This window comes from Pituophis catenifer, unplaced genomic scaffold, assembly GCF_029215685.1.
Source record: "Pituophis catenifer annectens isolate HBS135680 unplaced genomic scaffold, rPitCat1.0.hap2 SCAF_13, whole genome shotgun sequence".
NCBI lineage: Eukaryota > Metazoa > Chordata > Lepidosauria > Squamata > Colubridae > Pituophis > Pituophis catenifer.
In genome coordinates, this window is record NW_027256893.1 from 1679370 (window position 1) to 1703253 (window position 23884).

General features: G+C 49.6%; 2 protein-coding genes across 4 annotated transcripts; one reads left to right on the forward strand and one right to left on the reverse strand.

Moving 5' to 3' along the window:
- Window positions 1-9588: 9588 nt before the first annotated feature.
- On the forward strand, window positions 9589-13855 carry ZNF319 (zinc finger protein 319). Of its 3 annotated transcripts, none has more exons than XM_070952695.1 (3): window positions 9589-9725; window positions 11037-11132; window positions 11250-13855. In XM_070952695.1, exons 2-3 carry the CDS (start codon window positions 11098-11100, stop codon window positions 12994-12996), a joined length of 1782 nt encoding a protein of 593 aa, XP_070808796.1. In that variant the 5' UTR covers window positions 9589-9725; window positions 11037-11097; the 3' UTR covers window positions 12997-13855. The 3 variants fall into 3 exon arrangements, with proteins under 3 accessions (XP_070808796.1, XP_070808798.1, XP_070808797.1); XM_070952697.1 differs by lacking the exon at window positions 9589-9725 and adding an exon at window positions 9925-10067; XM_070952696.1 differs by lacking the exon at window positions 9589-9725 and adding an exon at window positions 10238-10870.
- A 5394-nt stretch (window positions 13856-19249) lies between these two features.
- Window positions 19250-22782, reverse strand: SPMIP8 (sperm microtubule inner protein 8). Its single transcript, XM_070952982.1, has 7 exons — window positions 22560-22782; window positions 22121-22182; window positions 21615-21789; window positions 21048-21109; window positions 20195-20259; window positions 20061-20093; window positions 19250-19402 (listed from the first exon to the last, which is right to left on the reverse strand). Exons 1-7 carry the CDS (start codon window positions 22780-22782, stop codon window positions 19372-19374), a joined length of 651 nt encoding a protein of 216 aa, XP_070809083.1. The 3' UTR covers window positions 19250-19371.
- Between the last annotated feature and the right edge of the window lie 1102 nt (window positions 22783-23884).

Sequence of the window (23884 nt, forward strand, 5' to 3'; positions counted from 1 at the left end):
ACCGGAAGGGGTTTCCCTTGCATTGCTGCTCCCATTTCCTGGCATAAGGCCTGCCTGATCAACTGCTCTCTCTATGTGGGGGCTTGTCCCCTGGAGGGAATTTCAATAGCCCCCTTCTCCAGTCCACACATGGGTTCCATTTTTTCAACCAGCCCAGCCCCAGTATGAAGGGTTTTTCCATCCCCAGGGCTACTATGAAGCTCAAAGCCTCTGAATGCCCCCCCCCCCATCTGGACTCCTAGGGATTTGGTGGCGAAAATGGCAGGAATGTCCCCTGTGACTGAGCTGGCAAAAAGGGATTAGTCCTTTTAGCTTTCACAGGCTTATTGTCAACTTCTCTACCGGGGCTGGGCTCACTAAGCATCTGGTACAGGCTTTTGGGGATGCCTTCTGTCCAGTCCCCAGGAGGTGTATATATATATACACTATATATATATATACTATATGGGCATGGTAACAGGCATGATCAGGCCACTTACCAAGGGGTCATTGGAGTTGACCCTCCGGTGCGGTCGGCGTTCCCTCCTCTCGTTTAAATGAGGGGATAGACTTCTCAACCTTCAAGCTCTTCAGTGCCATCTCCACGTAGGGTTGCTGTCTTATGGGTTTTCCTCCTGGCGTTTGGTCCCCTTTCTTGGCCGGGTGGTTAGCTTGGCATTCTGCTGCTCGGTGGCCCTATTTCCCACATTTGAAGCAGGTGGTGGAGTGCATTGGCTGGACTTGGGCTTTGGCAGTCTCTCTCTCTTCCTCTCTGGAGGTGACCTCTTCCACACTTTGCTGCCGTGGTATTTCTTTCGGGCTTTGGTTGATCTCTACTTCTTCAGCCCGCATGCACCAGTGATGGAGACAAGCTGGGGCCCCTCTCGCGGCGCAAGTGGTGTACAGATCATCATTTAGCGATCTTTGAAACAGCTCACCAGCTCACCAGTATGCCTTCTGGCCAGGCTAAGTCTCGAAACTACTACCGGCCAGTGCTCCGCAGTTTTTCTGCGGTCTCAGGCTTTGCAATCAGCTAGGGGTCTTCGAATCGCCATCTTAGAGCTGTCATAAATCAGTTGAAATTTCTCAACTTGGGCATTTGCATTGTGGAGGGTCACCATCCAACTGGCTGTGGCCCCTTCTACCGCCAGCATGACAATTGGCTCAGTGGTGGGTTTCACTTACCTTTGCTACCGGTTCGCTTGCGCAGAAGCTTCTGTGCATGCGCAGAGCATATTTGATGACGTCCGGGTGGGTGGGCAGAGCCTTCCGCTGCCGCTGCTACCGGTTTGCCCGAACTGGGGTGAGCCAGTAACAACTGACCACTGAATTGGCTCCTTTAGTAGGGATTTCATTGCCATACTCTTCAATGTAGATGAGAACGTGGGCCAGGATAAATCCCAGTTGTTGAGGGTCTCCATTAAACTTCACCCCAAGGGGGGGCTTCTTTTGGGAGCTGTGCCACCCCCCACTCTCGGGACATTCTCTTCCCCTGTGCCCCTCAGGTGTCCTCACCACCGCTGCTGCCCCTGCCAGTGTTTCAACTACCACCGTGGTGTCCAAATATGAGGCTTTCCCATCCCCATCCTCTGATTGGCCACTTCGGCCATCATCTTCCGACATTTGAGCCAAAGCCTCTTGCGCTTTTAAGATTCTGGAAGGCATCCATCATATACCGCATGGCTTGCTTCATGAGGAGGTCAGCATGGTCAGGCTCATCTCCTTCCTCCTCCTCCAGCACCTCCAGCTCCTCTTTCCATCCTTGCCAGCGACTACCTCGGATAAGGGAGGATGTCCTCCCTTCCCAGTTGTCCTTCTTTTCAACGCTTATGGATCACCTGGGCTTAGATGAGTCCCCCAGGCTCAAAGTTTCCCCCATTCATCGAGCAGAGTTCGCTCCTGGGTAAGCCTTAGCAGAGGCTTCACCCCAGCATTCAGCTTCCTCCTGGTCGCTGCCTTTAGCAGACATCATTTGCACGGTCCCCTCAGTAGGGCAGATGCCTCTCCGGGTTGACCATTTTGCAGACTCCGCCTAATGTAAGGCCCTGCCTCAGTTATCTTCTCAGGTACGCATGACTCTTGAAACAGATGGTATTTCAAAAGGAGCTTTTATTGAGAGAAGTGATTGCAGAGAAGTCAGGTGGAGTCTGAAGATTCCCACACAAAGCATTAAGCTAATTTCCCCTGTTCAACCCCCACCCAGAGCCCCATGTCCACCAGTAGCCAATACGATGCCGCAAAGGTGTTATGAGAATTCCAAGATGGGATAGTGATAACAGGTCATCCTCGGGACATCGCAGCCTTGAGTAACAGGCTGGAACCAGCTGAGAGGGAATCCATCCTGAAGGTCCGGTCCCCCTCTTTAATTCCCATGCAGTTACAGCTAAAGCCAAAACATTGAAAGCAATCAGCCCCAAGAAGCCTCCCCCCTCTCTTTTGGAATGGCTGCGTTCCGGCAGGGACCTGACAGTTCGTCTGTATTCTGTGGTCCTCACTTAATGACTGATCATTTAACAATTGTTCAACCCCACCCTACCCTGTTTCTTTTTTTAAAAAAAAAACTTTTTTTAAAAGGAAATGCCCATTCTGAAGAGTAGATTTGTTTAAGAACCATTCCTTTTGCTTAATGACTTTGGTGATTTGCTTTAAGTCATGTGGTAACCTCTTAATAACCACAGTGACTTACAATGGAAATTCTGGGCTCAACTGTGGTCATTAAGTGAGGATCATCTGAAAAGCTGGTTCTCATAGAACGCAGGACAAAATATGGTGGGCTTATTGTCAGATGTAAATGCCTTATTCTCTAATGTGTAAATAGTATATGAACGGGGTATCAGGGGTTAATTTATTCTTCACTTCTTAATGTATTCATAATTCACCACTCCCATATCTAGCTCCACCCATTGTATATATAAGGAGCTGTATGCATCCATTTTCCTTGCTTCTATCTGTGAATATTCAGTGAATATAGAATGCCTAATGTAAATAAAAGGAGAAATATTTAAACCTTTAACTCTTACTAAATTTATTGAGTCTGATCCTGAAAATATTGCAACAATCTGGTAGCAGAGGATGGTTAATTGACTCAATAAAAATTTAAAAATGTCTAAGAGAGATAGGCCCAACACCAGGGCATATAGCAAAGAAATGGAAACGGACCAAGAAATAATCGACGAATCCACAAACGCGATTTCGAGAGAATCCGAAGAATATACCACTGAAGACGAAGAAATAATAGATGAAAATGATGATCGGGAGGAAATAGAAATAGAAAACAACGAACTCAGGTCAGAGATATTAAAACTATTAAAGAGTCAGAAGAATGATGAAAGCCTCATCGCGAACCTCCAAGACATGCTGAAGAACAGCGGAGCAGCGAGAGAGAAGCACATCACTAATGAAAAACCAAAAGACCCAAAAATAGTGAGTGATATGACTGCAGAAAAAAATACTGTGAAGAAGAAAAACGGTGATCCCGCGCGAAATTTTGAATGGCAGCCATCTTGGTTTCAACAGACCTCCAGGGTGAGCGAAGCAGAGCCAATCAGAAAACTCAATTCAAAATTTCTGGCGCGAAAAACATTATCAGACAACGAAAACGAAAAAGAAGATTCAAACACCTCAGAAGAATCAGAATCGGAAAGTGAAGGTGATTCAACAAATAATCAGATAAAATCAGCAATGAAAACGCTTTTTGCTGCATTTGGGCCAAAACTAAAAATTACCAAAAAGTTAACTAAGAAGCGAGCGAGCAAGCCAGTGCCTCAAGACCTAACCGCTCCCATCCTGACTACAAGAGCGCCGACGCCCGAACCCAGAGAGCCCTGCCAATACCGCCCCACGCCACAGACCGAAGCAAGCACCAACGCTCTCAAAAGAAGAGGAAGAGCAGCCACCATCGTCAGGACTCCCAAGATCGAGCCAGAGACCGATTCGTCTGAGGAGGAGCAGAACGAGCGAGCCGCAACGACGAGAACCTCTCACGACGACTCCAGGGACGAAATGGACAACGCGCATGCGCAAGACTACGCAGACGGTCCGGGAAGACATGAATTGCTGAGAAGACCATGCAGGCTCGTTGCGAGCATCCCCACGCCGTTTTGTAACTTTCAGCATTTACGAGACCACGGACTACCTCAGGTTGTAAGTAATGGACCTAATAATGTCGGAAATTTACCCAGTGACTTCCCAAAGCTAAGGATAGATGGCATTAATTTACAAGAATGGTATCAGCAGCTCCAGGTTGTCTTTATGAAAGAAAACTTACTGTTTTTTATCACTAGTCCCCCAAAAAGACCTTGGACTCTAAAATTAGACTGTTTACATCATAGAGCATTTTTCTTATTAATTTCTAGTGTATCTCCTGCAATGTATCACAGCATTAAGCAAAATCTGACTGTTTCAGAAATTATTCAATGCATGTTCAATTTGTTTCACAGTGACAGTGTAGCTACTACCACAAGGATGTCTAAAGATTTCTTTTCATCTAGGATAAAACCAGGGGTTTCCATAAGTGAGCACTTAATATCTTTAAACAAAATAAGAGCTGAACTGCATTTAAGGGGGGAGGTGATTTCAGACCAAACAATGAAAAGTGTTATCATCAACTCACTTGACCCATCATGGGATAATTATATGTCACACTTAGACACAATCAATCTAGGATACTTATCCATAGAAAGTCTATCCAATAAGTTAATAGCAGAAGACAATTCAAGAAGGAATCGTTCTAACAATCACATAGAACACAAACCATATAGAAAAGTAGCTTTTCAAGAAAAATATAATGAGACTTTTAGATGTCACAACTGCGGATCCAGGGAACACAATAGAAGAGATTGCCCCAAAATTTCAAAAGAAAGATATAGGTCAGAATATAGAAACAAATACAATTATAGACAGTCTTCCATGGATAGACATAGATATAGAAGCCCACCAAATTACAAAGAGAATAGAGGGGGCAGAGATAATTCAAAGGATAGAAAATCTGGTTCACTGAATGGGTTAAATAAACAAAACAACATTAACATACAGCAGAATGAGAACAATAATTGGCTTATTGATTCTGGAGCAACTAATCACACCACTAATAACAAAAATATATTATCTTCATTTGTAGAAGATAAATTTGTAATAAAGGTAGCTAACCAAGAAAAGGTTCAAGTATTAGGTAGAGGGAATGTAACCTTACCTGGCCTAGGAAAAATAGAGGGGGTATTACTAATACCTGAAATACCTCATAACATACTAAGTGCCATAAAACTAAGCAGGGATTCTGATATTAACATTGTTTTTTCTAAAGGAAAAGCGACTTTGGAGAAAAATAAAATAGACATAGGCACTGTGATGATTAAAGGAGGCCTACCTTATCTAATAACAAAGGAAAAATGGTTACACAACATTGATTCAAATATGGAAGATTGTATTGAAGTAGATGATGAAAACATTAGCAACAGTGACAATGATGAATGTAAAATATCTCATGATCACAAAGATGCACATAATGAAAAAAAACCAAAAATAGGCAAGCCAATTCATGATGAGTGTGCTCACATCTTACATAGGAAGTTAGGACATGCCAGTTTTCCTGTAGTACAAAAAATGACTGAACACGCAGAAGGTGTTAAAATAAAAAATTGTGAAAACTATTTGGAATGCTCAGTATATAAATCTACAAAACTAAAAACTAGCCCCAGGCCAAGAAAATCTACTAGGTCAACCAACAAAATTTTTGATTTAGTACACATGGACTTAGTTGGTCCACTAACTCCATCAATCACTTATAGAAAACGTTACTTCTTGACCATAGTGGACGATTATAGTCGCTATGGATTTGTTTATACATTAAAACACAAAGATGAAACCTTTCAGAAATTTAAAGAATTTTATAAACGCATAGAAACACAACACAATATCAAAATAAAACAAATCATGACAGATAGGGGATGTGAATTCATGTCTAAAGAATTCTCCCAATGGTTGAAGGACAAAGGAATGTTACATTACACATCTAGTCCATTTTCTGCGTTTCAGAACGGAATTGCAGAGAGGAAGAACTCAACATTACAAACCATGATTAGATGCACATTGGAAGATGCTGGCTTAAGCAAACAATTCTGGTCAGAAGCCCTACATTATTCCAATTACACACAAAATAGAACTTGGTCCAGCATTGTAAATAAGACACCATACGAAGTAATGTACAATAGGAAACCAAAATTGGCACACATGCACATATTTGGAGTCACTGCAGACGTACACATACCTAAGCAATTAAGAAGAAAGGGAGAAAACGTGTCCAGAAGACTCAGATTTATGGGATACGAGACAGGCATTAAAGGGTACAGATTCATTGATAATAATAACAAATTTATAGTTTCCAGAACAGCTGTGTTCCATGAGCAGGCCAACTGGTCTAAAATACATCTTAATGAAATATTTCCAAGTAACAACAAAGATACAAAATCTCAAGAGAAAGGGACTATAGAAAAGCAAAACATCAACAAACATAGAAACAAAACCAAAACATGGACAAATAGCCAACACAAAATAAAGACAGATACACTAACAAAAAAGGAAGCAAGATATTTGCATGATAATAATAGTAAACCTGAAAAAACAATTAGAAACACCAGAAATCAGATGCCAAATAAATACAAAGATTACATAATGCATATGGATGGTGAGTCAACTACACCTAATACATATGAGGAAGTGTTAAAACTTCCTCGTAAAGAAAAAGAAAAATGGGAATTAGCAATGAAAAAAGAGATGGAACGTTTACAAGGATTAAATGTATTTACACCTGCAATTGCACCAAAAGATAAAACAATTATTGGTACTAGGTGAATATATAAAATTAAAAACTTAGAGGGAGGCAATACCCTATACAAAGCTAGACTAGTTGCACAAGGTTATGCACAGAAATATCCGGAGGACTATACTGACACATATTCACCCACAGTAAGAACTGAGAGTGTCAAAACAGCTCTAGTAGTAGCATCAGCACTCAATCTCGATGTATTCCAATATGACATACAGACTGCGTATCTACACGCAAAACTAGATAAGGAAATATATGTAAGAGCACCTCACAGTCAATACACAAACAAGAATGAGACTTGGTTGTTAAACAAGAGTTTATACGGGTTAAAACAATCTGGTAAACGATGGTATGATTGTTTAGTAAAAGTACTTAAAACTATGGACTTCAATGCTACCACCGCTGATAACTGTTTCTTTGTCAAAAAGGGTGATGATTACATAGAGTTTGTATTGATCTATGTGGATGACATTTTATACATAGGAAAACATAAAGAGAGAAGAGAAACCTTTGTAACTAAGCTAAATGAACATTTCTCATTGAAATCTTTAGGTAAAGTAAATAAGTATCTTGGTGTTCAAATTAATAAGACTAAAAGAGGATTCAAACTTACTCAGAGAGATAAGATCATAGAGCTCTTAAACAAATGCAATCTAAGTGATGCCAAACCTTGTGATACTCCTATGCAGACTGACTTTCTAAGAAATGCTGATGAATCATCCCCTGAATTCAAAGATTACACGTTTTATAGATCAGTCATAGGTTCATTTCTTTATATCTCCAATTGGACAAGACCTGATATCGCTTTACCCCTCAATTTATTATCCAGACATGTCAGCAAGCCAACAATATACCACTGGGAAGCTGTTAAAAGAATATTAAGATATCTGAAAAATACATTAGACTTTTGTTTAATGTTAGAACCTAACAATAATAGAGAACCAAAGCTCACATGTTACGCAGATGCGGATTGGGCTGGAGACACCTCATGTAGAAAAAGTACATCTGGTTATATATTCCTCTTAAATGACTGTCCAGTTTACTGGTACACTGGTAAACAAGAATTAGTGGCCACTTCAACGACAGAAGCAGAATATGTTTGTTTATCTAAAGCTGCGAATAACCTTGTATGGTTTAATGATTTAATTTCAGATGTTTGGAAAAAACCTGCTTTACCTTTTGTTATGCATGAAGACAATAAAGCAGCTATTGAAATATCTAGATCTGACGCCATTGGACAAAGGTCCAGACACATAGATATAAAATTTAACCATGTGAGACAATTATCTCAGGATGGATTTATTAAAGCAGTGCATTGTGAAACTTCAGAACAATTAGCTGACATATTGACAAAGCCTTTACCTTCTAAGCAGCATAAATACTTGACTTCTAAGTTATATGTTTTGTACTGTCCTGAATCTGAATGTAATTGGTGTAGCATAACGAATCGGCATTTAGAGGGGGATTTGTCAGATGTAAATGCCTTATTCTCTAATGTGTAAATAGTATATGAACGGGGTATCAGGGGTTAATTTATTCTTCACTTCTTAATGTATTCATAATTCACCACTCCCATATCTAGCTCCACCCATTGTATATATAAGGAGCTGTATGCACCCATTTTCCTTGCTTCTATCTGTGAATATTCAGTGAATATAGAATACCTAATGTAAATAAAAGGAGAAATATTTAAACCTTTAACTCTTACTAAATTTATTGAGTCTGATCCTGAAAATATTGCAACACTTATATTACAAGAAGGTAGTATCTGTTGTAGGTGAGGAAATACTTCCTAGCAATGAGATCAATTCAGCAATGGGTGAGATTGCCTCTCTGCAAATCTGATTGGCTGAAGGGCCCAGATGGCACCCTCTAGGAGTGGAGAAGCGGTTGGACAAAATTACAGGTTGTTACCACCTCTATGGCAAGGGTCTCACCAGTCACATTAGACCCCACAGGCAACCAACATGCAGGGCCATAATGCTTTAGTTTTAATCTAGCAGGTTTCATGAGCCCAGGCATTGGGCTTTATAAATCAGAGCTCAAGGCTTAGTACCCTGTAAAAGCCCCGTTAACGGAGCATTATTCAGATTATAACTTAGTTTGATGCATGAAGTCTAGATCTCCCCGTGTTCACTTTAAACTCCCAGAAACTTTGGGGAAAATAAATGAGTGTGTGGTTGTCAGGATTGCCCACTGGACTGTGCTCTTCAACCTTTATTATAAAGGTTGTACATGAGGGGACAAAAATCCCAGGTGACACAAAATTGGGGGGAGGGGGTTGCTAACCCCTCAGATTGGCCTATAAAAGGGTATTGATGTTTATTGGTTCTCACTTAATAAGGTGTCGTTCAAAAATGCACATTTGCACTTGGGCGAGACAACAACAGAAGCCTAGGCCCAAGGCTGGGCTTGGGGAGCAAGGGCCGCCTGGGTGCTGCCGCTACCCAAAGAGCCAGGCAATCCTGGCTAGTCCTGGCAGAAGCGCCGCGGCTTCCAAGAGAAGCCATTTGGCGGCCAGCTCCGCCTGTGGTGCCCAGCGCTCCTCCGCCCCTTTCCTTGGGACCCCGCCGCAGGGCAGCGGGAGGGTCCGCACGCGGCTGCCGCCAAGGCCGCAGGGAGGCCTTCCTTGCCAAGCGGCGCCCGCGGAGAGGCAGAGCGGGCGGACCCACCACCAGGGGCGCTCTTCCGCCCGCCCGCCCGCCCGCCCGCCGCAGTTTCCCCTCGCGTCCGACGCGGCTGCCCCTGCGGTCCGGCAGAGGGCAGCGCCGATTCCGCGGCTCTTCTCCGACGCCGCCCCTTCCTCCGGGCGCCTCCTCGACCGCCGGTGCCCCCCGCCTCTTCGCCCGCCCAGCCAGCCGGCCGGCCTCGCCCACCCATCCGCTACGCGAGCCCGGGGATCGTGGCGGCGCGCCGGGCCCAGGTAGGCAGGAGGGCGGCGCCGGGGGGCTTCGGGCGAGCCAGGCCGCTGCGGGGCGGAGCGAGAGGGCGCCGCGCTCTGTCTGCCGGGCCCGGGAAGCCCGCAGGCCTCTCCCGCCCGGCAGTCGGCGCCCTCGGCCTCCGGGGCTTCCGGCCGCCGCCCCACCGCTGCTCTCGGTCGCCCGCGGGGCTTCCCCAGAGGAGCCGGGAGCGCCGGGCGGCAGAGGAAGCGCGGCCCGGGAGCCCCGAGGGCGGCCTTGCGGGTCGCGGCGCGGAATGGAAGCCGGAGGGCCTGGCAGCCACGAGCCCTGGGCGGCTCCTCCGATCGGGCCCGTCTCCGTGCAGGGTTAAGGGTGCCGCTGCGCCTCCCCTCCAGCCCCCCCCCCCCCCGAAGGCAGAGCCGGCGGAGGAAAGGCGGCCCGAAGGCCTTCCCGTCCCCGCCTGTGGAGGAGCGGAAAGAGGCGGCCGCTCTGCGGAGCCGGGGGACGAGCGGCACTTTCGGGCCGAGGATCCGGGTCGGGTTTGTGCCGCCCCCGAAGAGCATCCCGGTCGGAACAAGCGCCAGGCTAGGCTGGCTGCACGTCTGCTGCTTGGCGGCCTTTGCGGGGACTTGGGGGTTTGTGCCCATCTTCGGCAGGACTTGCCTGGGGGACCCTCTGACTCTGCAGCCGGGCGGCCTGAGTGGAGAGAAGCCTCAGGATCAAGGAAGGGCAGCCCTTCTGTTCCCGAGTGCGGACTGCGGGTGGGGGATCCCCGAGAGCAGCTGTGGAGTGGAAAGCTGAGAAAGCCATGGGAACATTCTTAGGCAATCTGTCCCTTCCTTTGAAAGAAAGGGGACTGATCCTAAGGCTCCTTTGAGTTTTCTTCTGTTTCCATCAGTGGTCCTTGCAATGAGTATTTTTCTGATTGTAATGTAGCCCACCAGCAACTGAGCAGACTGTTCTTTCCAGGCTGGTGATCACAGATCCTAACTTCCGATCTTCCTAACTTCAAATAAAGAGCTTCCAGGCCTGCAGTAATAGGCACCGTGATTTCAGAATTCAGAAATTCTGTTTCAGAATTGAGTGAACTCCAGATAGCGGTGAAGAAAGCAAGATATTTCAATTCAGGGACTCTGGTGGGGGAGACAGATCTTGAACTATGGCCCTGGTTAGCAAAATTCTCTTGCTGATTCTGATCCTCAGTTTTCAATGCTGTGTTTCATGTGAAGGAACCTTGTTTTGGAGCTCTTGTACCCTGATCCCAACCTGAAATCCGCTTCTGCTGGAAAGGCAGTTGCAGGTGATTCTTACTAGCCTATTCTCTTTCTTTGCAGGTTCCTTCAGAGGCTTTCTGGAAGAAGGACAAGGGGCTGGGACCACAAGGTGACCACCGGGATGTCTGGCCTGCTTTGGTCTGATGTGTCTCAAAGGTAGCTGGCCCCTCCTCCGAGGATTCGCACGACCACTCTAGTGATCGTTCTCTAGGAATAGGTTTCCTTGATTGCTCTGCCTCAGTTATTGTGGAACCCCCCTCTTTTTCTCCCCAGCATGTCAGAAACCTGGTCACAGCAGCCGCCACCCCCCCAGCAGCCCCCGCATCACGGGGCCACGGCCACCCTTCCAGAGCACCCCATTCCGCCCAGTGCAGTGACCGAGAACCCTTTGGGCTGTGCCGTCTATGGTATCCTCCTGCAGCCGGAGCCCAGCGGGTTGCAGCACCCACCCATCTCTGCCAGCGGCGGTGGGGAGGCCTCTCCCAAATGTGGGGTTTGTGGGCACGACCTGTCTCACCTCTCCAACCCCCAGGAGCATCAATGCCTACAAGGTGGCCACGATCGTTCCTTCCAGTGCACTCAGTGCCTGAAGATTTTTCATCAGGCCACAGACCTCCTGGAGCACCAGTGCCTGCAGGTGGAACAGAAGCCCTTTGTCTGTGGCGTCTGCAAGATGGGCTTCTCCCTGCTCACCTCGCTGGCCCAACACCACAGTGTCCATAATGGCAACACGGCCGTCAAGTGCTCCATCTGTGAAAAGACCTACAAGGCAGCCGCAGCGGCAGTGGCAGCTCCCGAGGAACCTGCCCCACCTCAGCAGCCAGCGGCCCTGAACCGGCCCCCCGTGGAGAAGCCGTACAGCTGCTCCATCTGCCAGAAGCCCTTCAAGCACCTCTCGGAGCTGTCACGACATGAGCGGGTGCACACTGGGGAGAAGCCCTACAAATGCAGCCTGTGCGACAAGAGCTTCAGCCAGTCCTCGCACCTGGTGCACCACAAGCGTACCCACAGTGCTGAACGGCCCTACAAATGCACCGTGTGTGAGAAGGCCTTTAAGCACCGCTCCCACTTGGTGCGCCACATGTACGCCCACTCGGGCGAGGCCCACCTCTTCCGCTGCAATGTCTGCGAGTTGCACTTCAAAGAGTCCTCAGAGCTGCTGCAGCACCCCTGCACGCCCAGCGGTGAGCGGCCCTTCCGCTGTGCGGCTTGCCACAAGGCCTTCCGGCGGCCCTCGGACCTCCGGCAGCACGAGCGCACCCACAGCACGGAGCGTCCCTTTCAGTGCGACCTTTGCCAGATGAGCTTCAAGCAACAGTATGCGCTCATGCGTCACCGCCGCACTCACAAGGCTGTGGTCCCTGCCCCGTCTTCAGAGCAGGAAGCCGCCCCGCTGCCTTTCAAGTGCTCCCTGTGTGAGAAAGGCTTTGTGCAGCCAGCCCACCTGCTCTACCACCAACACGTCCACGGCATCGAGAACCTCTTCAAGTGCAACGCCTGCCAGAAAGGCTTCAGCCAGTCCTCTGAGTTGCTGCGCCACCGCTGTGTGCAGAGTGCCGAGCGGCCTTTCAAATGCACGGCCTGCAGCAAGGCCTACAAGCGTGCCTCCGCCTTGCAGAAGCACCAGCTGGCTTCCCACTGTGCCGAGAAGCCCCTCCGCTGCACCCTGTGTGAACGGCGCTTCTTCTCCTCCTCAGAGTTTGTGCAGCACCGTTGTGATCCTGCCCGCGAACGGCCCCTGAAGTGCCCGGACTGCCAGAAACGCTTCAAGTATGCCTCCGACCTGCAGCGCCACCGGCGTGTCCACACGGGAGAAAAGCCGTACAAGTGCCCCTCTTGCGAGAAGGCCTTCAAACAGAGGGAGCACCTGAACAAGCACCACGGGGTCCACACCCGAGAGCAGCACTACAAGTGCATGTGGTGTGGCGAGCGCTTCCTGGACCTGGGCTTGCTGCAGGAGCACAGCGCACAGCACACCTCCACAGAAGGCACTTACACGGTGGCTCCCTGCCTGCCCTGAGCAGCTCCTCTGCCAAGCACAGCTCCAGGGCCCTTCTGCAGCTGGTCCCTGCCTGCCAGAAGAGAGCCCTTCGATGGGCAAACCTGACAGAGTAAACTCAACCACAGGAGCGAAGGGGCCGTGCCATGCCAAGGCTGTGTCTAGCTTTGGAAAGACTGGGTCGTCAAGCCTGCCAAGCTCTGGCCTCTCCCTGCCGTGATTCCACTGTTTGCGAAGCGAAGGGCTGTCTCTGGAGTGAAGCCTCTGCTGTTTGTGAACGATGGAGCCGGACTTTGAGAGCGGCTGAGAAGAAGGGCTCGGGAGGCTGAAATGCCTCCTCTTACTCATTGCCATGGTTTCTCCATGCAGGTGCTTCAGCCGGCAGCCCTTAGGTGGTTGTTTTGGCTTCAGTAGTGTACAACCATCAGGACTGAATTTCCTCCACTCCAGCCATTGGAAATGCAGCAGGAAGGGCATGGAGAAAAACTCGATTTATCTATTTAAACGTATTATAAAGCTAGAGCAGACACCCCCCCCCTCCCGCCGCCTCCTTCTACCCCTTCCTTGTGTTATAAATAGATAGGCTTCTCTGTGTAACCTCTGAGAAATGTTCACATGCAAGACATGCAACTGAAGACCTTGGACAGAAAACATTAAAACTGCACTGATCTGTCCTGGAATTGTATCTTTTGGAACCCAAAAACCCAAGGGCAAAAAGGGTGCACTTGCTAGTCAGATAAACCAGATTTGAGATAGTTGAGCTTCTGCACATGCCACGCACCGGTGTGCGTGGAGCAGGTGTGTGTGTGTGTGTGCGCATATACATGTGTACAAGGCATGTAGAACCACTTACTGCATTAAATTAGAAGATCGCTGCAAACCGGCCGTGGGGTCAGTATAAAAAAAGCAAGTGATGCTATCTTTTTTTGGCGGTGGGGGAGAAGAGGGGGCTCTCTATCCCAGATCCCTTTGGGTGGATCATATTTGAAGGAGGAGCAGAATATAACCCGTTTGGGGTGGGGGAACTGAGCTGCTGACTTCTCCTTGTGGATCCTGGACCTTTTCATGGCAACCCAGCAGCGCAGAGGTAGCTTTTAGGGAATTTTCCTTTTGGGAAGTGCTTTTTTTAAAAGTCGTGATTAACTACCATGTAGCTCAGCTGGATGTCAGTTTTACAGTCTTCCAAAAGTGCTCACAGTGGAGTCTCCAATAATTTGAATTCATCAGTCTTGGAAAGGTGGGTCTTTCTTTGTGGGGGGGGGCGGGGGAGTTGGGGGGAAGGCTCCAGCCTCATTTGAAAGGCTTTGCCCAGAGCCCGCTAGGCAGGATATTGTGAGATGGAAGCAGGCCCCTCCCTTTCCAGAGAGCCAAGAAGACCTTCCCTTGGGCGGCTTTTCTTTCCGTCTTCTTCGTAGGTTTCCTTTCTGCAGGCTCCATTGTTTCTGTCCCTCCTCCCCCAAACTCTTCCTCTTCTGCCTATTTTCCACCTCTCCTGCTGAAGCCCATTTTGTCTGCTGCACCTCTCTTCTTGCTTGAGCTTTTTCTTGAGCTCAATTTTGAATCTTCTTGGGGACACCTGGATCCCCGTGTGAGAGTCAGGCCCAGGTCATCCAGGCTGATTTGGCCAAGGACAGTTCCTGGCCCCTCGTTCTTTGCTGCCTTTGCCCCCTGGACCGGAGAGGCTCATGTCTGATATAAAGCAGGGCTGATCTTTCAAGGGAAATGGCCGTCAGCTTGTGAGCCCTGCAGGCTGGAGGGTTAGTTTGGTCCCAGCAGATGGAATCCTCCTTTCTGGCAAGAGCATTCCATTTGGGGGAGGAAGCTGTATTTTCACTCCTAGCGTTCAGAAAGCAACAGGCAGTCTGGGTCTCAGTGAAGCAGCTGAAGTGGGAGCTGGAAATCCCAAGCAAAAAGGCCCATGGAGTTCTCTTCTTCGGAGATAGAGTTCCTGAGGAGACTTGCCTGCATGGACAGGCAAAATCAAGCATGGAGCCCAATCCAAGCCCAATCCACTGGGTTCCCTCTTGCAGGATGTCCTCTGGCACTTCAAGCAAGACTTCAGCGTTACGAGCCCCTGGTGATTCTGCTTAAATCCTTGCTTGGGACCTCTTAGTGTGCAGTGAAATACATATATATATATATGCACAGGAGTAGACCAGAATACATCAAGACTTGCATACCTATACCTACGAAAACACGTGTGTGTGTGTGTGCACACTGAGGTCTGAACCAAGGATTTAAGCAGAGGAACAACCAGGGGCTCCTAACGCTGAAGTGGTGTACAGCGAACCACAGAACATCCAATGAAAATTATCCCAAAATTACATGTTACAGAATGGAGTTTTGATGGGAAACAATCCACAGCCTTCCACTCAACAGAATTTAAGGCTGACCTCCGTCATGTGCCTAGCAAACGGGTTTTTGTGGTCAGCCAAATGCCCTTGGCTTGGCCTTCCATCTGGGGCACAGAGACAGGTTCTCCCCTGTTGTTGCCCTCCAGTGCAGAATCCCAGCACCATTTATGGAGGAGAAAGGGCGACATTCCTGCAGCTTCAGGGGAAGAGTTTGTACCCTGTCCTTTGCCAGGGGACTGTGACTGTGGCTGGGAGGGGCATTTTCCTTTTGAGAACACAGGAATCACCAAGAAAGAGATTTCTCAGTTCAACTCCTTACTATAAACATGGAGGTAACAAATCATCCCATAAAAATGAATTTTGCTTGCTTAGATTTATTTTCCATGGCTGCCCATCTCAAGTGAGTGAATGATGAACAAAATTTAAATCAATTAAAAGTAGTTTCAACCAAGAATATAAAAATTAAAACATGAGGTGTTAAACACTGCCGAATGACAGGCTCCTTTGTACAACTGGGTTCCATGTCCAGATACAAAACAAAAGTTCTTGGTGCTTTGCTTTTCTATTGTTAAAATATTCCTTGCTGGGTTCTAGACAGAATTTGGAAGGGAAATACATTTGTACTGTATCCAGAGCAGATTTCCCAATATATTCAATTTAAAAAAAATACTCTTTTGCCAAGAGCTCAGGACTCCCTCATTCAATTTATCTGTAGCAACATCCTTTAGGTCAGGTGTGAGAAACTGAATTTGCCCAAGATTGTATGCATAGGCTAGGCTGGGCTCCTGTGGACAAGTTCAGTGCAAATGTTAAGCACCAGAATGGGGAATAGGATGGGCAAAATGCCAGCACTTTTGAAAGCAGCATCTCAAGAACACCATACATTTAATAACACAGTTGTTGCAGAGCAAGGAGGCTTCTGTCAACAAGAAAGGTCTCTTTTTCTGGATTTTAATTCTATTGATCCCTTAAAGAGTTCAGGCAGCACATCTGTTTCTCCCCCCACCCTTTTTTCATTTTCACAGTTGGGGGGTAAGAATGTGTCTCACATGGGAGGGGGCTTGTCCCATACTGATGCCAAGACCAACATTTGGTTGCTTGCAGAAGGCACCTATGCCGTTAATGCAGACACAGAGGCATGTTGTTCCGGCAGTACCCGAAATGGTGCTTGTTCTAGGCCAGATAGAGGCAGTATGTCTATCAATACAATTCCTAGGTTGGATTATGCATAGCAGCCTCAGGTGGATATTTGTGCAATCAAGAAACAAACCAGGAATAGAATATCAAAAATCTGGTAGACCCCCGTTACCTTAGATGACACACTTAAAACAATTTGAAATACAAAGTCAGTGCCTGAAACGCTACTCTTCTGCAGGAAGCCATCTAACCATTAGTGGCTCTCCCCAGGATCTGCCTTGCCCCAGGGATGTGGGCACAACAATTGCCCCATTATTGAATGTCAGCTGCTGACTCCTAATGGGTTGTTGGAAGCCCAGTCAACCCAAGGACTCTTGAATGGTAATACTGCCGGGGTGGACAGTCGAGATTACACCAACTTTCCTACAACAATGGACGCATTCAAGGGTGGACCAATTTCTGCCAGAATTCTAACAAGACACATCGGAGAAATCGGGCAGGCTGTGTGGGGATACTGAGACAAGAGCCTCAAGTGCAGAGGGAGGTGGGGGCTGACTGGTGAGGCCAACAGCACCTTCATATCCAGGTTGTTGGTTAAAACTGTCACGTGGGGCTTTGAGAGCAGCTGGTATTGGCACAGCCGGGAGGAGCCAAAAGAGCTGCTGCTTTGGAGAAAACAGCTTTGTTTAGGGCACCTGCAGGACAGAGGAAATGCCCGGATGAGGCAAAGGGCTTCATACCATCCTTTGAGCCTTGCTGAAAGTTTTGGTTCAGGGGTGGAGTTGCTCTGCCCTGGCTTGTTCTGGTTCTCAAATGTAAGAGTGATGTTGCCCTCCAGATATGGCACTGCCAGCTCTACCAACATGGTCAGCAGCCACAGATACCAACTGCAAAAATACTCATGCTGGGAATTACTCTCCAGAGGCGGCTCATTGCAAAACAGACTAAACTGGGTTATGTGGAAACCGACATTCATTTGCACCTGCTGCTTGCCCTGGAATGTGGATACCTGACCATCTGGCAAGGACATGGATGCTTGGTGTCCTCCGCCTGCCTTTCCTTGCTCCCCTCCAGAGATGGGGTTCTCTCCTTCAGTTGGTACAAGCCATGCCAAGCAGGAGGGCTATCCAGGGGTGAAATCCAGCAGGTTCTGGAGAACTGGCAGTGGAAATTTTTAGCAGTTTGGAGAACTGGCAAATACCACCTCTGGCTGGCCCCAGAGTAGGGTGGGTATGGGGATTTTGCAGTATCCTTCCCCTGCAACACCCACCAAGCCAGGCCCACAGAACTGGTAGTAAAAAAAATGGGGATTTCACCACTGGGGCTATCCTTTTGATCAGCCAAGGCTTGGGTGGCACTGCCCTGAGCCTTGATATTTAGGGCCATTTCCTTTTGGGCTGGGGGAGAGCCTGGCTCCTCCCCACCCCGTGCTGTCCCTTCTCGGATCTTTTATGACTATGGGGTGGGGCACTAACAACTGAAGACTTCCCCCTTCTTCCCACAGGCCAAGAAAGGTAGCCAGGAGAGTGGTGAGTGGGGGAAAGAGTGTTGGTGCGAAGGAATGTATGTCTGACTCTGACCTGGGGACAGGAAGGAAAAAATTGGTCACTTGTGAGAAAGAAACTCAAACTAACCCTATCTTGGCTTAGCTTACTGTAAGATGGGGCAGGGAGAAACTTGGGCAGGCTTCCTAGGCAGATGTGCCTGGGACTCCCGCCACGTTTCTTGATCTTGCCCCCCTCCACTTCTGGGATGGGCAGAAGCCCTGATATGCTTCAGTCGGTCAGCGTCTCTTTCCATCAATTTCCGTTGGCTCCTGGGCTGGAAAGTAGCAGGTACCTTCAAAAGCAAAAAACTGGTGAATCTATTGGGAAAGTACCTGGAACAACCCGTTTTGCACCTATCTAGAAATGGATGGTTAGAACTGTAGTTTATCGGTCTTTAGTTGCAGATGGACTCAAGGTTCACCACTTCTGAGTACAGGCAGTTCTTGACTTACGACCCAATTGGGACCAGAATCTCTGTTGCTAAGTGAGGTGACTGTTAAATGAGTTGCACCCAATTTAACCTTTTTTGCTAGCATTGCTAAGTGAAACATTGCAGTTGTTAAGTGGATCATGAGGTTATTAAGTGAATTCCGCTTTTGACCTGGCTTGTCAAAAGCCAGTTGGGAGGGTCACAGATAGTCATCACATAACCCAGAATGCTACAGTCATCATAAATACATGCTAGTTGCCAAGTGTCTGGATTTTGATCACGTGGCCGTGGGGAGGCTGCAATGGTTGTAAGTGCAAGGACCAGTCATGAGCAACTATTTTCAGTGCCGTCATATCTTTGAACAGTCACTAAACGAATGCTTGTAAGATAAGGACCACCTGTAAACTGTTGAGGGTCTTGCTTGGATGCAGCCAATGGCCTCACCATTCTCACTGGGTCTGCATCTGCTGAGCAGGTTCCCATTCTTGGGTCACTCTGGAGAGCCGTCTTTGGGCCTTGGATGCGCAAACACACACACAGCTGGTTTGGCTTTGGGGCAGAAAAGCCAAACCAGCTGAGCTCCAGATGAGAACAAGGACTTCTCGGTCCCCAATTTTCCATGAGGTGAAAGAAAGATGCCGGCCTTTATAGGTTGGTCAGATCCTAGCTTGTTTCAGGAGGTGCTTTGATTCTGGGGATGCTTCTGGGGGGGCAGGGGAGCCTGGAGAAACTACCCGGAGGCCTTTCCTCTTTGTCTGCCTCCTTGAAACTTAAAGCACAAGGCCGAAAACATGATTTGCCTGCCTGGGAGATGCCTTCCTCGGCCACGTCTCCTCTTGAGGCAGCTAGTAGCTTTTATTGTTTCTGGATGTTCAAAAGCTGGGCAAAGGCTCATCCCAGGCCTCAGGCCTCCTCATGGACCGGCTCCTTAGCGCCAGGGCTCCAGATAGTGAGAGCGGCTGAAAGGAAGAAGGACACATGTTTGCTCCACGTCTGCTAGGGCTCCTTGAGGATCTTCCCCATGGATCCCTCTCCAGGCTGGAGACGGCATTGGTTACTCTGGGATCACTGCAGAAGAGATTTGCCCGAGTCCGAGAGAGGAATGACTGGGGAGCAGGAGCTTCTCCATGTGGGAACCATCGATTCTGAGATTCTCCCCGGCAGCCAGCCGCCTGGGAATGGCCTGGAAGATGAGATTTCTCCACAGCAGCCTAGCCTGCAACCCTGACATTTCTTGGACCCTCTTGCCGTCAGACGTTGTGGGTGCTCCATCACTGGAGGTTTTAAGAAGAGACTGGACAGTCACTTGTCTGAAATGGAATAGGGTCTCCTGCTTGAGCAGGGGGTTGGATTAGAAGACCTCCAAGGTCTCTTCCAGCCTGCTGGACCTTCTACTCTAGCATCTTCAAAAGAGCCGTTTGCAAAATTGCTACCTCATCCCACATAGTGTGATCCTATCTGGTTTCACATTGCAAATAGTTTTGCCCTCAGCTAACAAAATTCTTGCATCTCTCCAGCCACCTCCCTCCTCTAAGAGCCAATTCCACCTGGGGCTGCGAAGAGAGCAGAGGCCTCACCCCCCCATGCTACTTTTGGTTCCCCTGAAGAGTCAGGTACCTGTGGGCAGTTCCAAAGCTCCTGTAGGTGTTCCTGTAGCCAAAGAACAGAACATCACGTGAGTTGCTGGGAAGTCACAAGGGGGGGCAGGGTGATGAGCCCCAGGCAAGGGGCAGTGCAGGGGCGATACCTACACTGTGTTGTAAGGAAGAGGCTTTGGTCCGTATCGATCCAGGCTGGGATTCTGATTGAGGCAATACTGGCATGAAAAAAACGGAAGAAGATGCCTTATGTTAAAACTAAGGACGTCCATGCTTCTCCACCCTCCCCCTTTCTGTGAAGCCCCCACGTCTTCCTGCTGTCAGGCAGGGGCCCAGGCCCCCCTTGCACTTGCTCTTCATCTGCTGCAAGGGGGGGGCAGTTGTAGGGCTCTCCTGTGTGTGGGGGTCTTGCAGGGCAGCTGAGCAGGCGAGTTTGGCCATCAGCCTCAGGTTAGGACTTGGGCCACTCCCTTGTCAAACAACAGGGAGCCTTTTCAGCTGTGAGATCCTGGGGTTTCTCTGAGATTCTGGACACGCTGGAGCACCTGGACGTTGCAACAGACTCAGAAGGAATTTAACCATCATTGACGTGGTTTTGATTTCGCTTAGGACATGGTGCAAATTGTGCTGAGAACCAAGGACCCAGCTGTTCTTGGGCAGGTGTGTGTCTGTGTTTTCATTAAAAAATAACAACCCTTTTGTTTGCCTCCAAAGTCTGCCAAGTTGTGGTCTTGGCAATTCTTTGGCTAAAAAAGCTCTTTCCTGGCCAACAAAACAAACTGAGACTAGAGGAAATAATTGCACTGCTATCACCACCGTTCTTAAGGAGTTGAGGATCCAATAGTTGGATTGAAAACCAGAACTCCTTTTTCCAGAGTTCCCCCAAACCACCTTGTGATAACGCCTTAATTGCAATCAAGTTGGATTCTCCTGGCAGAGGTGCCCTCTGCTCTTTAAAAAGGGTCTTTTGAGCACCTCCCCCCAACAAGACTGCCTTCTTGCTTACCCTCCAGGTTTGAGTGACGTCTGGTTTTAAGTATCTGACGGCATAACAGCTGAAGCCAAGAACTGAGAAAGATGAAAAGAGGACAGGAGAGGAGTGGAAAAAAGAAAGGAAAGGAAAAAGACTAATATAAGGAGAATATTGTAGGTCAGGGTTGAAATGAGGAGTCCCTGCTACTCTCTGAGCTTGGTCGTTTTCTTGCAGACATTTCAAACTAACATCTGACTCAGGCAAGTAGCCGGAAAGGCCCCACTTGGTGGGGGAACCTGGGCTCAGCCTCTCTCTGCCAGGTGCCTGGCTTGGACAGCTGCTAGGGGCCCCTCCGCACCCAGCCACCCTTGCCCTGCCGCTCCTGAAGGAGAAGAGTTGGAGAGAAGCAGTGGGGGGGGGGCAAAGGGCCCCTTTGAGGCCGGTTCTTCCATCTGCCCCCAAAGGCGGCGTCCCCCCTTGAGCCCCCAGAGGGGCGGGGGCGAGCCTGCCCGGGAAAGAGCGTCGGACGGCCCTTGGCGCCCCGGAGCCCAGCGCGGACTGACCGCGGCGGAAGGTCCCGGGAAGCTCAGCCGAGCCTACCTTTGCCGCGGGGGCTGGGCAGCGCCAACTCGCCGGCGGCGGAGACGAAGCGGGACCAGTCCTGCATGGCGCGCGTGTAGCTGGGCCACTCCTCCTGGTTGGTGCTGGGCGGCAGCGGCGCCAGCTTCCCCGCGCGGTAACGGCCGGCCAGCGACTGGCGCAGCTCCGACATGCCCTGGCGAGAGGGGGGAAGCGGGGCGGCTGCAGCGGCGCTCGCGGGGGCCCCCTCCGTCCCTCCGCCGGCGCGGGGCTCCCCCCGGCAGGTGGCGGCCTCGGGCTGGTCGGCTGCCCTGGGAAAAGCGCGCAGGGCGCAACCCGCTCCGGCTGCCGCCGGGAGGGCCGAAGCGATCCCGAGCGGCCGGCCAGGCGGAGGGATGAAAACCGAAGCGCCAGGCGGGGAGCGGCGTTCCCCAGAACTCCTCGCGGGGGCGTCGGATCCCCCGGGCCCGTCGGTCGCTCGACTGAACTGCCGGCCGGGACCCCCGACCCGCCGGGCAGTGACTCACCAGGGAAGGGACGGGCCTGCTGGGCACTCCGGCCACGGTGAAGGTCGCCCTTTGGAAATCCCCTGCAGAACACACGGAGCAGAGACGTGGCGGGTTCGGGCGCTGGGAAGCACTACAGACCACCGGCTGCGTCCCAGGAGGGGCCCTTTTCGGCCTGGCAGATTTAGAGAAGAAATCCCCCCCCAAAAAAAACCACAGAGGAGGGGGACACAAACTAAACTTTTAAGATTTGCCCCTCCCCCCTTAGAAGCAGGTCACATCAGAACGTTTGGGGAGCCGTCCAGTTGATGTGCTGGAGCAAGAGCCCAAGTTCTGCCTGGGCTCTTGGAATGCCCGGCCCCGTTGCTAGGGTTCCGGTTGCATTGCACAACGAGGAGGAACTAAGGGGGCTGCATTCCTGCCCTGGCTCTGCTCCCAGACAGTTCAGCCGGGCTGCTACCTTTGGAGCAGGTGGTGCTGGTCCTGGAGTGCTGGTCAGTGAGCCTGTTGGCCACGGTGTCCATGTCCATGCGCCTCAGCGTTGGCAGGCAGGGGTGGTAGAGGTGCTCTTTCACTCCAGCTAACATGGTCTTCTTGGGCTCCAGTGGAATGAGAACTGCGGGTGCTGCATAGATGGGGCTGGCATCTGGGGGCCAGGGGATCAAGTCCAGAGTTTGGGCCATTGCTGCAAAAGAGCCAGCCAAAAGAGCTCTTTTGGCCAGCCCAAAAAAGAGGAGAGAAGAGTTACGTTTCCGATGTCCGTCAGGCCATTCCTTCTCCACTTGACTGCCACATCGCTTAGGAAGACCAAGGAACATTATCCTTGCCGAAGCAGCCCCATTCTCTGGAACCTCAGCCAGGCCCAGTGACCCACTCCACTTCCCCAGCTTCCCTGACAGAGCTGGGAATGTTGTTCCTCCAGGGAAGGCAGGATGCTGTCCCCGTAGCAGCTCTCATCAGCCTGGCAGGGCGCCAGTCCTCACTCCCTGCAACTTCAGTGATTGGCAGGCTGTGGAAGACTGTTTCCTGCTGTGAACACACTGAGCTCTAGCTGGCAATTCTCAGTTGGCTGCTCTGACCTCTCCCTCCTTATATCAGTGTAATAGCGCTGGGAGAAAGAGGAGGAGGAGGAGGAGCAGCTACTGCTGCACTGGGGAAAAGGTTACAAGGAGTAGTAATTTGTTTTTTTGCACCCTGGGGAGGTTTTGTGCAGGTATATCAAGTGGTAATCAAGGTTGCCTGCACCATTTAGCTGGTCCATGACCTGGAATAGTTGGTGTGGGTTGGGAATATGCAGTAGACACTACTCTGCTTTTAGTCACTGCATCCGGTCCTAATCAGTTTAAGCTGATGTCAGTTCTAATATCCATCACCAAATTGATATTGAAGTTGCGTGGGAAGATCCACATTCTCCCAACGTCACAGAAGAGTTCTAAAGGACCTTCTGCCTGTGAAGATAGGCAGATGGCTGAGGACAGAATGCCCTCTGCTCCTGTAGCACGTAACACAGGGCCAGGACCATCATGTGACTCGGGAGACCAGGGGTTCACTGCAGCTCCAGCCACCAAGACTTAATAGTAATAGCATTACTGTTACTCCGGCCACCAAGACATGCTGGAACTCCCATGGCTGTTGGCTTCGTTAGCTGAGAATCACTCTCATGCCTGGGGAGTATCAGGTGAAAAAGCTACTAGTGCTCAAGGTGCCTTCAGAGATAATGCTAAGCCATGATTTAAGATAGCCACATAAACCAAGACAAGAGCCTCAGCTTCTCTTTCCCCTCCC